At 43.3% G+C, this 17,568-nt stretch overlaps 1 protein-coding gene across 1 annotated transcript; it reads left to right on the forward strand.

Annotated features, from left to right (window-relative positions):
• Positions 1-2,236: 2,236 nt before the first annotated feature.
• Positions 2,237-5,200, forward strand: LOC146177017 (kappaPI-actitoxin-Avd3c-like). Its single transcript, XM_084583056.1, has 3 exons — positions 2,237-2,344; positions 4,162-4,277; positions 4,614-5,200. The coding sequence occupies exons 2-3, from the start codon at positions 4,190-4,192 to the stop codon at positions 4,814-4,816; spliced, it is 291 nt and encodes a 96-aa protein (XP_084439182.1). The 5' UTR covers positions 2,237-2,344; positions 4,162-4,189; the 3' UTR covers positions 4,817-5,200.
• The last annotated feature ends 12,368 nt before the right edge of the window (positions 5,201-17,568 follow it).

Below are 17,568 nucleotides of genomic sequence, written 5' to 3' on the forward strand. Positions count from 1 at the left end.
AATTGGAACATGTACGAAGTAGAAGGCGAAACGCAGTTACGATTATCATGCATGATGTTGACGACGGAAACGAAGATCGACGAAACTGTTTTGCCTCAAGTGACTAAATGGTAATGTTAAGTCTATTTTTCAACTGCATGGAGAAGCGCATCAATTGGATTTCATCATTTGTAGTTCAAATTTTTGTAATTTTATCTTAGGTCACAGTCCTGAGGACATTTTTCTTAACAGAGCACGATTTACACCATGTACGTTTATCATTAGATCGGCTGACAAACCAGCGTGTTTGTCCTTCACTACCAGGCGGATGCGGCCGATGCTACGTTTCGAAACTTCTATCCCCCTATCCTAGACTCGCCTCGCCTTTACTCCTGCTTTACATCTGAAACAGAGATCGTGGGCACGTGAATAAAAGCAGATGAACTTTTATAGCTGAGGGCGGCATTAACCTTGGCGCCAAGAAGCTTGAGCCAATTATCATGATTGCCTCTTTATTTACCTTGGCGGGTACGGCGGCAGCTAACACAAGGGTCAGAGAGATCCCACTGCCAATGAGCGTTGTGGCTAGCATTACAAAAATGAGCCGGTGGTCTTACGCTGCTCATTTCATCCGTTCAAAAGGTTAGCTTCGCATCACTATGAAGTCATCGCTTGAACCAGAGGTGTCACTCTTTTTTTGCGGTATCAGAAAATTGGCAACTACATAAATTACGAAAATGTGGAATTTAGGTTTTCGGATCAAAGCACATAACTGCTGTCTCTCTCCGGCAGCTAGTGTATCTGCTCATATATGTTCAGCTGATTAGAGATTATAATATATACTGCGGTAACCTTAGTAAGTGAGGGCTTACTTCTGGCATAGAGCGAATTGCATCATTATCATCTTCATGACAGCCCGGCCACTGAGAATATATGGAGCAAGCTTTTTCAATATATACGTACATTATTTAGTGATACTGGCCTCTTGTGATTGAAACATGCAAAATCAAAACTGGCAGATTTGTTAGTATAAAATCGCTTCCACAAGGACTAAATGATGAAGCCATATAATGCATCGCATGGCTAAATTATACGAAAAAAATGTGTGTTATTCTTTGTTATTATTCACAAAAATGGTAATGATCTGTGATTCACTGACATATGTCTGATTTGACTAAAATTTAATCAGACAATCCAAAAATAAAGTGACATCTTCCGAGCAGAAAAAAATTTAATTCCGCATTTCATTTGTTCAGACTACGTATTGTAACAATGCCTTATAACAATTATAATCTCAGATATCAGTGCCATTGTGGCCATTTGAAACATTTGAAGGCTTATATATATTTTGGAGCATATTCCACATTATTTTCAAACAGCAAAATCTTGGGACAGTGCCTGTTTGTTTATGTATGATTTGTCATTCTCAACCACAAGAGCAGAAGGGCAACATCTCTTACTCAGTTCGTTGTGTCGAACGAGGTGCGCAAAATTAAACAATTCTACTCCCACTGGCAACATGCTCGTATTAATTTCCGAAAAAAAACTTGAGGCTTAGATATTTATATTTTCCAGGGTTTTATTGTTATGAGTAATGAAAAAATACCCTGAGGTAAGCATACTGTGGCATTTATGTTTGTGTGCGCATGCGTGCTGAGAATAATCAAAATTGTGCTATTAACACCAATGATGTCGAATGCTATCCATCTTTAGAAAGGAGAAAAGGCATAATAGACTTGTCATTCCATTGCACGTTCATTCCTTCTCAGTAATGCTTTTGGTTTATTGGAAACTAAGAAACGCGAAACGTTACTACTGCGACAAGTGTGGCGGAGGCACAACTATCGTTGGCGTTGGCATTCCAATCCGTTCCTTCACCATGCCGGTCTGCCAAATAAAGATTTTTTTGTTTGCTCGCAAGCATTTTTGTCTGCGTTTCCTTAACACCGGAGGTTCAGCTTTTGTCAGCGGGTGCCGAAGAGCGGCACTATTAATGATCTTCATGCGTAACAACGGAAGAGACTAAGGCCAACGCTAATCGTATGCACTCTGCCCTCCCGGACGTCGAAAAACAAAAACAAAAACTCAACAGGGGGCGTAGCTTCCTGTGTTCGTGAGAGATATCTTTAATACATAGTTCAGAGAGTTAATTGACTTGAAAACACGCATCTTATAGAGATTAATATATCTAAAGGAGCAGTACGTTTCGTGTTGTTTCGACATACCATCGAAAGCGGCCTACGACTGGCTCACAAGATTCGGTGGAAGGAGGTTCAATAGATAAACTTTGGCAGCGTTAGACCCCATATATAGCACCGCAAAGCAGTACAAACCACAATTTCTGCTGGCGTCATTGGAAAAGGATGTGAGTGAGACACCTTTTGTTCTATTAGAGCTCGTATGATGTGGGCCGTAATGTGCGAAGTATACTCCACTTGGCCAATGAGTGGAGTGAACAGGATGTGTCCACACTAGCCGTCACAAAGTACTTCGTCTTGCCTAGTAGAAATAATCTGACAGCTAAGTAGAATAATTTAAAGGACATGATACAGCCGATCTCATGGTGGTGTGCAGGACATGATGAAGAGTGAGAATCGGGTGTCTCGTCAGCGTATTACACGAACAAAATTTCGCCTTGTTTAATTTAGCGGGTCCAAATAGTATGTTTTATTGTTCTTTAATTAGATGTTGGCGCGAACATTCAAGTTCTGATATTCGCCCTTAAAATATTTACGGCTGTTGAATTGCTCAGATGCTGAGGATTAACACATTAACTTCTGAGAAGCACTGGGTACAAGCACGAAAAATTTAAAAATGCAAATATAAATTTTTTGTTTAAATTGTGCTTTTTATCTTCTGTGATGCCGTTTGTAATGCTTTTCTGCAAAACAGTCTCTAGACACTATCGATATCTAATACTTACATGTTTTTTAGCACATGCACTCTCTAATTAAGTAAAGGCACATTCGCACGGCTGGTAGACTCAGTTGTTTGAAACTGTTTCAACACCTTCTACTCATATAATTAGTGCGCTGTTTAGCTAAATATTTTTCGTTATTGCGTCGAATTAATTTACGCAGCTTTTATGAAACAAAACAACCCTCTACATATAGTGTTTTGCGCAATTTATTGAAAAGTCATGAAGGTGCTTATCTGCGGTAATTTTCCAAATAATTTCGACAATTTTAGACGTCATTCATTATGCGCGAGTGGCCTTTAATGTCTCATACGCATCCTTCAAATATAATTATTCCTTCTTACCATCATATTCATGGGTGCTTTTGGAAGTTAAAAGTTTTTACTAAAAAGAGCAAGACACAGGCATGTTTTGCGGCACAACCGAGAGACCCTCAATGCTTTGATTATCCTCACCATTCTTTCCCATGAAATGCCCTGTGTAGGCGCTCGGGCACAATGTTAGCGAAACATTTTAACTCTCAAACTTTCTGCGGCCTGCCAATAATTACACGTCCTGATTATAGAGCAATATATATTTTGTAGTCTCGAAGTACGAAAAAGTAGCCTGTTTATAAGGTTCTGAGAATATGTTAGCCAGTACAGCAATCCAGGTTCCCGTTGCGAAAATGTGCGCATAATGCGCAAAGCGTGCTTATGAAAGGTGAATATGGTGACCGGGTAAGGCCGAAACACGCCCACTACTTTCGCTTAGGGACGGGCCTGTAACAAGTGGCTTTAGAAGAAAAATACTATAGGCCGGTTTACACATCACTTGTAATAATGCAAAACCGTCCTAATTGTGCATGGGAGTAGATAGTCACCGGTTCACTGGTTCTAAAGAAACTACAGGATTTACTGGCCTCAAAAAAGTGTGGCCAGCAGGGTGACGATTTGCGAATAGTGTCTGGTCAATATTATTCCGTCGGCTACTAAAGCCTATATATATATAAAGCAATTAAAGTAACGGCCTGGAAGAAAATATTATGCAGACTAATTTAATCATCCTTCCTGATTTCCCATTGAACACTACATAAGACGTACTTAATGAAACTGCAAAGAAACAAATAATACTGTGCGTATAAAACATGCAGCATCATATAAAAATTACTGATGCTTTGTTTTCATCGGCATTTAGGTATGAGCCATTTTTGTTTGTGTGTCAGCGTGCGGTTACTATGTCAATGCTCTTACCCATGCGTGCGGTTACCCCTTAATATATCGCAGTTCCAATCCAGAGCGCCTCTCAATTAACATGGGCAAACTAGTCCTGGTACTGCTCCTCCTCGCCCTTCTCAGCGTTGCCTGCTGTGAGCGCCTTTTCAACCCTCAAGGCGACCAACGTGAGTAACAAGATTTACAAGATTTATGTCTGCATTCTACTTAATGTTAGCTCGATACCGTACTTAAGGTTTCAATGATTCCAAGCATGACATAGGATCTTAAGCCGCTGAAACCAAGATAGCTGTTGAGAGTTGGCACTGAGGCTGAATCTCTGTATTTTGCAGCCCAAACTTATTTCACATACGCATAATTTCGAATCGTGTTTTTAACAGCAGATGTCCACGAAAAGAAGGTACTTCTTCCGTAATGGAAGATAGGTATACGCAAGTGGTGGTGGGATCCTGCACATTTCTGAGAAGAGAATTAACTAAACGAGGAAATTCTTTCTCCTGCAGCGAGGCCTGCTCCTGAGTGCAGACTGCGGCGTGACCGCGGGCCATGCAAACAGCGTCTGACACGCTACTTCTACAACACCCGTAACGGAAGATGTGAGCGGTTCATCTACGGAGGATGCCGTGGGAATCGAAACAACTTCGCTAGTACCGGAGAATGCTTCGAGAAATGCAAGCCTTTTAGGGGCGAGGTCGCTTTCGGATAAAGCTAACATATTACGGAAGCTATTAAATTCAACTGTAATGTATACACATAAACGAAAATAAAAAAAATGCTAAAGAATAAAGAGATGCGAAATTTCATACATACTATGCCACTCTGAAAACGGGAATTCGATAATTCCACAAGGACCATATTTTGTCCAGGATTCAAAGAGAATGCAATCATACACCTCAGCCATTATTTTCAATCCGCATGAAGAGAATCATCTAATACCTTTTAAACAGATTCTTTAGTGCCTGGCGTGGTATACTGTCATTTTTCACGTGTTAAGCAAATAATATATCCTTTTTTTTGTGATCAATCAACCTGTACCGTCGAGCGCATTGCAATTTTTAAAACAATAAAGAAATTTATTTTTCGTGCTTCATGCCTGCGTCAACTTTTCTGTGAAACCTTATTTGATGTTACAAGTGTATCGGTCATTTCGTCCTTACGATCGATGCGCAAAAGCTATGATTAATTTGCAGATCCTCTGCCTCCTCAGTGTAAAAAATATTCATCATTGGCTTTTACTACTATGGCGCCGTGTGCCAGGAACAGGGCATCGAGAGGTGGCTGTTGACGGGAGATGTCAAATTTGTATGATGTGTCCCGCAAATTATTTTTCATGAAGAAGCGAAGCTGCCCGCGGAAATGTTCTCAGCCCGTTTCTTCTTTATTGATGTTGCCCTGTGAGCAAGCGGCATGTAGTGAAAGCGACCCATATTAACCAGACTCGGCACATTACTCGGCACAGACTCGGCAAATGTTAAATGTTCAACAAAATTGAGGTTCGCTTAAAACCTGTTATTTATTGAAATGCACTCAATGACTATAATGGCCCTGAAGTCATGGGAATGTGAAGAAAATATTGCAACATTTGAAGGCCCGAGAGAGAGAGAGAGAGAGAGAGAGAGAGAGATATTTTAATGGCAACAGGAGATGTCTGCCTGGTGGAAAGCCTAGCATGCTACTCCTGATGAGGGTTGAGGGATGAAAGTGACAGAGTGTGGGAGGGGAAGGGGAAATAAATGAGAAAAAAAGAGAATCGGTGTTGCACACTTTCACACGCACATGATCACACACAGATGAGTTTTAAAGGGTATTAATCAACCCTGTGTCCTTAAGAAAACTTAACTTTCACACGCACATAATCACACACAGATGAGTTTTAAAGGGTATTAATCAACCCTGTGTCCTTAAGAAAAGTTAACTTTCGCACGCACACGCAATGAAGGCCCGAAGACCACCACGTGCTCATTTAAGAGAAAGAAAAGATGAATTCAGGAATTTAAGTTATTAAATTCTTGGTGTTCAAGCAATGAATGATACCTTCACAGGTGCCTTGACAATTATGAATAAACGGATTATAGGTGATGGGCAGGTAGGCATGTTACGATACTCCTGACAGCCATTGTAGTATATACATCCGAGGGAACAAAACACCAACGCTTGAAAGCCGTTAAACCTTAAATGCGAATTCAACAAGTAAATACTTTAAGATACGCTTCAGTCAGGCGACGTAGTGATAAGCAACGTACAGAAGTCTAGGCAATCACCTTTGCTCGAAAGAATCATAGCGGTTGAATTGCGTCCCAGAGAAAACAGACAAAAGGAAAACAATTTCAAATGCACTCTTAGGCAATAAAGGACAATGGGAACAAAACTAGTAAATAATCCAAAGAGGCTTCTAAACTTACATGTGAATATTTACAAATTGTAATTAGAAATGAAGGTTTATAGGTCCAAATAAAAAACATCACGTGCTTTGAAAAGGCTGCTAAAGAATTGTTTACATCACTCCATTTACATACTGGCAGCACCAATAGATCCAACCAGGTTATCTAAAATGCCCTTATTTGATTAACTTGAGGTTTGTTAACGTGCATACATTAGTGCTTTCACGACGCATAGAAATAATTAGTTGCCACTTTCTGCTTCAAGGTCAATTGGTATCAGTGAGTTGCGAAACTCGTACCTTTCTACTGTCGAAAAAAAGATCTGACAACTGCTTATCGGCGTGAAATGAGATTGAGACCTGGGTTTTTTTTTTTTATTCCGAAAACATTCCATAAGACATCCTATAGAAACTCATGTAAATCGTTTTTTTGTTAGAAACTGGAGAATGCTCTGGCTTTTAGTGTTCTATATTTGCGACTTGGGGAAATCCTCCTACATTTTCGGCGACAGTCATACATCCTGGAGAATCCGTGTGCTTTACGCCATTGTCTCTGCCCAAGCCCACCGCAGATGGCGAACTCTGCCTCTGTAGCCGGTTGCAAAATACCAGCACTGCGACGAGGAACAACAACGAGAGAGGAAGGACAAGGACAAGCGCTACTATAAACTAAAAGTTTATTCAAAGAAACACAGGTTAAATACGCGCAGAAGACAACCGAAAGCCCATGCTCTTCACTGATTTTTCCTAGGTATCCAGCTATGACATCTCGGAACTTGGATGGTTACAGATTGTGAGCTGCCGGACGTGTCACTGCTCATGTGAATATGATAAGACCCTGACAATTCCTTAGTCAATTGATCTTTGTGTCTAAAATTAATATTGGTTTCAATAATAAGCGGTAGGCAGTTTTTCCTAGTAGGCAGATTGGACCCACTGTATTTGTTAAAATGAGTCCTTATAATAAAGGGGCACTATTCAAAGAGACTTTATATTGGCACAGGCGCGTATTAATACATTTGCCGGTTTGCCCTATGTAATTTTCCAGCGTTTAAAACGAAATTTCATACACATCCCCTCAAATCCCCTCATACACAAAACGCAAATCATGCTCCACTCGGCATGCAGTTTTTCTTGTGCTTCGTTTTTGTTTTTGGTCCCTAACCCTTCTATCAAATACCGCACAAATTTTATCTAGCTTATTATGAACCGAAAATAACACTTTACCTCCACATGTATTGCCGATTTGCATAAGCTTATAATATAACCTAAGAAGAAGAAATGGACATGGGCAGGACATGTAGTGCGAAGAGAGGATAACCGATGGTCGCTGAGGGTAACAAACTGGATTCCAAGGGAAGGAAAGCGTAGCAGGGGGCGGCAGAAAGTTAGGTGGGCGGATGAGATTAAGAAGTTCGCAGGGGTAAAGTGGATGCAGCTAGCACAGAACCGGGTTAAGTGGAGAAATATGGGAGAGGCCTTCGCCCTGCAGTGGGTATAATCAGGCTGATGATGATGATGATGATGATGATATAACCGATAGATATACGGGATCGCCGCATACTAGTGATCCATATAGCTACTGATATGGACCTGTGTATCATTTCTAATAAAAGACAACCTTTCTTAATATTATTGCCAGCTATCCAGTTATCACATCCATCTGGAAGCCCGCTAACCTTAACCTTTGAACATGTTGTTTGAAACTGCTGTCTATAGCGTGAACACATGATTTTGTAACAGCATAACCTTGAAAACACACCTAATTAACGGAAAGCTGCCCTTTTGAATTCGGCGGGATTAATTCGTGCCTCTTCTAGTAGAACATGATGACATTGCAGGCATTCCTTTTCCTACATATCAGACAGGTGACAGAGGTTGAACGAGACGTGAAAATCAATAAAACAAGTTGTTGGGCTAGTTGGTGCATTGCAAGAAGAAGGACTAACCGGCCAAGAAGACGAACGTCTCTGTTTTTTCTTGTATGCATCTTCTTGGCTGGTTTGTTTTTATTTACTAGAAAATTAGGTCATGATATTCTCGATGTCATTCGTCACGCGCCTGTGCGTTCTGGCGGCGCAGGCTCTGATAATGTCCTTTATGTCGTGAGTTCTAATTCCAGCCAGGAGTAGCATTCCATCAAAACGTTTATAGCGTCATCAACCTGCCGTGTGACTTCCTTGATGACATCATTCGTAAGCCAGTGTTTTTCATTGCCCTTCTATAACCCTCTTATTCTGAATCCCATCCAGTTACAACGGGCTGGATTTATTTAATTCACTGAACATATCAACTAACGTAAGCTGCACAGAACCCGTAAGCTGCCCCTTCAACTTCGTCTTGTAAAGACTGCTCCTCCATTTTTCCCATGTCTGCAACAAAAAAGAAATCATCGAACAATTTTGTCAGGAACAGAGATGTACGCCGCTGCAGTTCGCAAATGCCGTTGTTATATTCTGCTATGTAAAGGCCGTCCTATTTGTGTAGCAACTACTGAGCGACGTCTATACGTGCAACTCCTAGCGATGCAGCTTCCTCTCCGCACATAAATACATTATAGGTAGTTTACATTCACGTTCGCACTCTGGCGCTCTTAATAGCCTGAGATTATTTCCGCCACACATTCTTAATACGCAAATGTACTCAGAGGACTTACACAAACCGTTCTTAATAGTGTGCATGCACTCGATGGGCGGCAAAGATCCGCAACGCCTAATGCGCTTATAGAGTGGCACATATCTGACACTCAGGAAAACTAAGAAACTTCCTGTATTCATGCAGGTTTGTTTTGCCTCTCATTTTTGCACTTTGAACTTCGGTGCCAAAGAACACGTGCTTAAATTTATCCATGTTAGTATTGTCTCGCCCGCAGTCTCAATAGGATGGAGGAGGAATTTGTGATCGGGTTCAGGAGGGGAGACTCTGAACTTTTCGGGCATTAAGGGTGGCGAAACAAACTTTTTTGGAAAGACAACTCCTCCCACACTAGCATTTTGCGGAATTGTGGGAAGTACAGGAATTATTGACTAGCCAGCAAGGCCATCTGTGAAACAACGCTTTCTGAACCCAGTGGGCCTTGGTGAGACTTATTATGCCACTATAACACGGAGATTCATCAGTACCTTCTTGGGACATCTAGGCGATACCGGGCTACAATAACTCTTCTTAGTTTCTTCCACACCCTTTGCACTATGATCGAAAACATGTTTAAAAAAACGAAGACCATCAGAAACAAACTAGCGAGATTACTGATTCTTCTCTCTGATTACAAATCCAGCACAATGGCCAAATTAATTCAACCAGTTCAAAAAAGCACCTTGCTAATGAATGCATTCTCGCTTATTTTTGTACCGGAGCAGCCGTCAAAAAGGTGGATTGTATGTTAAGGATCCTATATCTTTTTTCTCTTTCTGCCGTTATCTTTTTCTCTTTATCTTTAGTTACATCCTTGTGTGGCCACTTGACTTTATTTTTTGGTTTTATGATTTTCACCCTCAGTATGGCAACGGCTTTGAACAGGGCACCCTATTATGTAGATATTGTAACGGTTGTTACAATATCATGACTCAGCTCTCCCGGTGCCCTCGTTCAGCGGTTAAAGCAACTCTTTGGTGTAAAAACCGTTACACACCTAGTGGAGTAGTGCTGCGCATACGCTTCCCAACCTGCGTACGCCTACGAGATAAGAACACGGAGTTCACACCGGTTCATCAGCGCCCTAGCCGCCGTCTCCGCGGTCAGTCACCAGAATTCGGACCTCACACCACCCCGACGAGGACGACGCAGCCTCGATCGACTTTCCCATCGGAAATAGCCACAAATAGGGCGTCCCCGGCGCCCATTCTCTACCACACGCTGCGAACACCGCCATCTTTTCACGGCGATGTATAGGAAGATGCGGAGGACTGGCTGAACACCTTTGAGCGGGTCGCCCGCTACAACGGTTGGACCGACGACCGTAAACTCCATAACGTCGTTTTTGCGCTTGAAGACTCCGCTAGGACATGGTTCGAGAACCACGAAAACAACCTGTCCACCTGGGAGACATTTCGCATAAATCTCCTAGCTACTTTCCCCAACGCAGACCTCCGGGAGAAAGCGGAAGCTGCGCTTCACTGCTGCAACCAGCGCACTAACGAAAGCGTCCGCATATATGCGGAGGACATGACGCGCCTCTTCAAGCGTGCTGACCCCTCAATTGCCGAGGAGACAAAGCTTCGCCACCTCATGCGCGGGGTCAAGCAGGAGCTTTTCGCCGGTCTGGTGGCAGTCCACCGCGTACCGTTGCCGAAATCCTCACTGAAGCGGCCACCATGGAGGCGACGCTCCTGCAACGAGCCCAGCAATACAATCGAGATGTAAGCACCTTTCGGCCCGCTATTTCTTCGATGCCGCTAGGGACTGACGTAGCCGTTTTACGTGACCTAATCAGGTCGATCATCAGGGAGGAATTACAAGCCCTCCAGCTGTCTCCCAGCGCGCCGTCTGTAACATCGCTATCTCAAGTCGTCCGGGACAAGGTGCGCCTGGCATCGCAGCAGCAACAAGTCTCTTGAGATTCCTAGACAGACTGAGGCCCGACCTACATATGCAGCTGTCCTGTGTCAGGCGCCAGCACCAGTCTACGACGACCCCGCCGGGGTGGCGCAGTGGTTACGAAGCTCGACTACTGTTCCCAAGGACGCGGGATCGAATCCCGGCCTCGGCGACAGCTTTCCGGTGGAGGCGAAAAGCAAGGCGTCCGTGTGCTGTGCGATGTCAGCGCACGTTAAAGAACCCCAGGTGGTCGAAATTTCCGGAGTCCTCCACTACGGCGTCTCTCATAGCCTGAGTTGCTTTGGGACGTTAAACCCCACAAACCAAACCAACCAACCAGTCTACGACGTGAATACCGCCACTCAAACAGTGCAGCAGTCCGGTCTTTCCCGTGTGCCTGCTCGACCAGTCTATCAGCGGCCACGGAAATGTGATGTGTGGCGTACACCGGACCGACGGCCCCTCTGCTACCACTGCGGTGAGGCGGGTCATCTTTACAGATCCTGCCCATATCGCCGAGTGGGCCTGCTGGTTTCGCGCCCAACTATCGTTGCCCACAGAACGGCGAACGACCATTCGAAATCGAAGCTCACCTGTAGGCTCGTCAGAGTCCTGGAACATAAAGCCGTTATGACTCTAGATCATCGTCTCCTCGGCGTTACCGTTCCCCAAGTCCTCGCCGAGACGCTGGCAATCCTGAACGGTGTTATCCCAGTCCAGGTCGGGAAAACTAATTCCAGCGGTCTCCGGAGGCAAGGCCGCTGCTGTCGGGAAAACCGAAGATCCTCCGTCACCTATACGCCGAAACGCTGATTTCTTACAGGGGCAGGGTAGCGACAGCATCCGAAGGGCTACCTCTGATCTGCGTGTTACAATTGACGGTACTGAAGCTGTCGCTTTACTTGGTACTGGGGCAGATTATTCGGTGATGAGCCATGCCCTCGCCCAGGACTTCAGCAAAGCTTTGACGCCGTGGTTGGGCCCTAGCATTCGCACAGCTGGAGGTCGCCTCATTAGTCCGGTCGGAAGGTGCACAGCCCGAATCAGCATTCGCGGTTTCGCCTACGTCGGTGAATTCGTCGTCTTGCGCGAGTGTTCGAGGGATTTGATCCTGGCCCTTGACTTTCTACAGGCAAACGGTGCTGTGATCGACTTACACGAGGGCACCGGGAGAGCTGAGTCAGGAACGCGGGCAACAGGAACGGGCGGGCACTTCAACGTCTTCTACTTCGTCCCATTTCGCTACTTCTTCTTCTAGCTTTAAGCACGTGTCAACATTATACTTTACAGATTTTGCCATGCAAGCTTATTTGTAAAGTAACCTATATTAGATAACAAAAATCGATTGTTATTTTTTGTTATGCAGCTTTTCTGTGTTTTTCTAAATATATGTACCCTATCATCGCATGTCTGTTTGATTTTATTTGTTTCATTTTCCAGTACTCCTAATATTTGACAGGGCACCTCGCAGTATTTTTAGTTAGCTAATATCACTAAAATGGCATACAAGTGAGAGCTATTTTCAATGTAATCATTGTTTTCTAATGACAAACCAACGTATCTACAAATATAAATGAATTAAACTCCATTCCTTCCTTTTATATCAGCACATTTTTGCCTTCGGGTTTCAGGCAAGGCCTGCATTAATCAATACTTCTCAAGGTCATGCCCAATATTTAGATTCTTCCATGACATAGAGAAGAATATGTCGGTCGAATATAACAAGCATAGCCCTCTAAGCTGGAAATATGTATCGGTTACTTCAGTTATATAGTAATCCAGTACGATGATGTGTTTCGCTTTGGGAATTTCTAAATATCAAATCACGTGCAGGGCTAATTTATACCTGTCATGTTTATTTATACAGGAACAATCCTTCCAGGAGAATTAGGAGAGTTACATTACTTCATAAATTGCAATGATTTATGTCCATTTTCACACTCAACATTCGAAGCGAATCATTTTATTTCTTCCCAAATTCAGAATCACGAGTCACTCCCACTAGGCGAGCGTTCAAATGGCGAGTGATTTCGGAAAAGATTCGCTATAATAACGTCATGTATATTCACACAGCTCTAGATAGTCATTTAGACGGGTTTGCCTTTCACAACATCGTAATTTTGATATGTTTTACCTGGGAGGTTTACAGAACATACACAAGTTGAATGCCGCATGCTGTTGTGTGCAGCTATTATTGCACTTTTCCTTCCGGGAATATGATAATGCAGTGGTTCTCAGCCAAAGGTGTATCGGGGACCCCTTGTAGAACACCAATCATGAACTCATAGAAGTGGCGAGCGTCCCCTAAAAACGTGGAGGGGAGGGGGAGGGGTTGTGCGGACGGCTACCGCAGGTGCGGTGTCTGGGCGTGGAAACAGGATTGAGTGAAGGCTACTCTACCTTCTAGAAAGCTCGGATTCGATTAGCGGTCTGCCGTCGTCCGCATAGGAGGTAGGGACAAAGCAGCGCGCCTGCGCCTGTATGCAATCCAGCAGAAGGGATTGCAATTCTCCTAGCACTGTTTCGCTCATTTGTCTGACTTGCGAGGCGCTTTGCACTGCAGCACAGTCCAGCAGTGCAGTCAGTGCTCGAGTTCCACCGATGCCGGCATCAACAAACGCGTAGACGCTCTCGTCTCGCGTTTCTTTCGCTTTGAATAACTAAAGGCTTCTTTGATCGCCCGCGCTTTAAACCCGGAAAAATGTTCTAGCCAAGAGCTATCGCACGAATTTCTTGTATTTTTGTTAGCGGGTGTTTCGCTGGCCCCGAAAATCGTTTTTAAGTTCCCCGTATGGTAAATGGACCTGCATTTCAGAAACGCTGTTAATGCATGTAATTTCAACACCTATTATTCGCGGAGAATCCAATAATTGATCAGCGTTGTAGGCAATCACAATATAGCTCGGGGTAAAGCATTGAGACCATATGAATGAAGAGAATCTCTTGGGCAAATTCACAAGGTGAGTAATATGCAAAAGTTTCTGTCCACATTTTCATGCGCCTGAGCCCCACAATATATACCGGCGTGCTACTGAAAATTGCCTAAGAGGCCCTGATGACATCTCGCCTAGTACTTTAAAGGCCCAATACCGTTGCCTTTCAACAGGAGACAATGCATTTGCAACAGGAGACAGGGCAGTGGTTCGTAAAGCGTCATATGCATATGTGCATTTTTGCAATTTAGGAATGCATCTCACCGATCTGTCCTTTTTGCACTCTTTAAACAAAACAATATTATAATCTTACATCCATTTTATCTTTCAAACTGCGACTTAGATGAAATAAAGAGTACAGGCAGGCCCACCGCTGTATGCAATTCTGTGTAACCGTGAATGCGACAAAGAATGAGATGACCTCAGATTTCATTGATTTTAGATGTAAAAATGTTTAATAGAAAGTGAGCATTTTGTCAACCCACATCCCTTCACTGATCTACATGGTTAGTTCAGAGCTGTAAAAAGTGTTTTTTAGTAAACTGTATATTTGTAGTTTTGTCAACATCCCGGAGACAAAACAATCATTGGCTTCAAAGTCCCCCATGCATTCTTGGTAGCAGTGATTCATCAACTGAGCCTTTGAATTGTTCAAGCCTTCTATTCTTGGGGTGCAAATAGAGCAAGAAACATTGTGATCACACGGATGCCACATATCAGCAACCGATGAGCGGATGTCTGAAAGCACATTTATACCTACGTGGAGAATGACGTAATAAATAAGGAGCACGCAAGGAGCAAATATGAAGCACGCTGCGCCTCCTGAGATCACAACATAAAATACACCGCATGGCATAGGTGAGGTATTAATATGAAAGGTAATTTTAAAGGCAAAGCTCGAAACGCGTGATTGTTTCAAAAACGTACCTGCTTTTACGTGTATATGCTGAACCATAGTAACCTCATCTCTCTACTTGTTACATGGGGTCACCAAATTTGAGGTTTAATGTACGTGCTACGTTCCGATGAAGATGCTTGGTGATCAATTCATGCAAAATCATTCTTAGTATTTACCACAGTAGACCAGTACGAGCCACAAGCACTGGTGCTATGTTTAAAAAAGAATTAGTTTTGCAAGGTGATTTTTTTTTTAGATTATATCATGGCTGATGGTTTTGTACAGCTACAATGCGGCATCTAGTTGGCCTTGTGTAAGCCAGAAATACCATTTCGTCATATGCTCGTAAAAACATTCAACTTGAACTATACGTAATACTATTATATAACCACGTTTCTATTTCTTCACTATCTTTGCGCATAGGTTTTGCCCCTCCCCCCCCCCCCCCAAAAAAAAAGCATTTTAGCGCCTAAAAATTATAATCAGTCTATTAAAATTTTGCTTTCAACACGAAACAGCTCGCAGGCCCCACCTTAATGAATTTTGGCTAGTTAACTCGTCCATTTTAACCTCTATTAACAAGTGGTATATAAGCACAAATTAGGCTATTCATCATTCACTTTACATTGTTGCTCTATTTCGAAAGCCTTGCTCATCTAATAAGCATCAAAACGTTGTTCTGCATTTAGGGGTTTGTATTATCTGAACTAAAGTTTCCAGCAAATACACTATAGGTATTTCTTAATTTTTACAAGCCGATTTTATTCGCAAAAATTCATGCTCCAATAAGAGCTTGTAACTGATTATTGTTTTTGATCCTTAATGTATCATGCAGCTTTGCAATATTAGTGAAACGCGCAATGCTATTCGGATATTCGAATTAAAAAAGAAAGAGGAAGACGGATTGACCGCCCATACAGCCATACCGCTCACTGAACCCGTTAAATGTTGAGCTCACTGTTTACAGTTAATTCCATGATCATTCCTCCAATGGCACAAAACTACAGAGGGAAGTTAACATTTTGTTAACCCACGTGAGAATTGCACAAAGGCGAGATCGTCTTGGCGGGTGGCACAGAACATCAGGAAGCAGTGCATGATGTGTAGAGAAGTTGAGAAGTGCAGGAATATTTCCTCGCGTTTTTTCGACTCCTTGAGGTACAGATCATTTCCGCTCTGTCTATTGACTTGAACCACTGATTGGAGGAGAACAACCGCTATGTAGTGGCGCATATTAGAGAATGAACCTGTCGCGAACTCTCACGACTATGAGACGCTTGCATAGTGAGCTCCTTCTACAGCACCACCAAGAAGCAGAGCGGACGCTAACTAGAAGATCTGGACTTGCGCCAACTGCGACAGCAAAGGCTAAACGTTAGCGGCTATCATCCCTCCCAGGTCTTTTCAAGCTCCTCGTGTTACTCTTAGTTTACCCCAAAACCACAAAAAAGAGAGATGAAACGAAACGAAAATGAAAAGAATGGACAAGCACTTTGTGATATCTGACAAGAAAAGGCAAGTCAAGGGCTATATAAGCTGAGGCGTCCGTGAATAAATTTCACTTCCGTTCCTGGCTGCTTGCGCTTGTGTCTTTCTTCGGCCGTGACAGAACAACTGGCGAAGAGGATGGGAATGGATTCCACGATTACGAAGTAACCACCGCGGCTGAAGCGGAGCGCACAGCGTGGAAGCGGAACGCACAAGCGGACCTCGAACAGAAGGCAAGCATTTCATTATGGCAATGTCAGAAACTTGGCAACGATTTAGAAGCATGCCAGAGATAAACCCAAGAAGCGACAATATCAAGTCGCACTTTGAGAGGTTTGAAGATTTTGTGGCACAACGACATGCCGGAGACAAAGTTGAGGTTGTTCTTGAACGCACTAGGCAGTGCAGTATATGAGGAGCTGAATAAAAAATTTATTTCCTGACAGTCCTACTGACAAGACCTTCGCCGAAATACAGAAGGTAATACAACAGCACTACAGTTCCGGGTATAAGCGAGCACAAGCGAACGCAGCAAGAAAGTGAAAGTGTTATGGACTTCGTGACCGAACTTAAATATCTGGCGCGTAACTGCGAGTATGAAAGGTTCCTTAATAGTTCTTTGAGGGATCGGCTTGTGGCAGAATTGCGCGACCAGGAGTCTCGGAGGATATTGTTCGCAACGGAAGACAACCTTTGAAAAAGCGTGCTAGATAGCGTTCGAGAAAGAACGTGCTGCAAGACAAACTAAACAGTATACATTTCCAAGCATAACGCTTGCCTGACGTAAATGTGGTTCGAGGAATGCTGACTATGAAAGCCAGGCCATCAGAGAGCAAGAAAGGAAAGGCGCGGAAAAATGCTTGCTATCGCTGCGGAAGAGATTATGATTCGGAATGGTGTTTGTATTACAATGCGAAATGCAGAGCATGTGCGAATACTGGGCGTTTACAATCGATGAGCCAAGGAAAGAAAACCCGTCCGGTGAACTATGCGGAAGCGACAGACGAAGAAAATTACGATTCGCACACCTATCATGCCGTTATAAGGCACTACAACGTCGTGCTATCCACGGGAGACGGAACGCACGGCTACAAAGTTTCCGAGCAGATAGAAGGAACGCCCATCTCCATGCTTTTGGATACGGGGGCAGCTGTCACATTGATCCCGGAAAGTCTTTTTAAACAATGCTTCGCAGATTAAATGCAACCCAGCAAAAACGTCTT

This window comes from Amblyomma maculatum, chromosome 10 (genome assembly GCF_055883805.1).
Source record: "Amblyomma maculatum isolate TAMU_Amacu chromosome 10, ASM5588380v1, whole genome shotgun sequence".
Taxonomy (NCBI): domain Eukaryota; kingdom Metazoa; phylum Arthropoda; class Arachnida; order Ixodida; family Ixodidae; genus Amblyomma; species Amblyomma maculatum.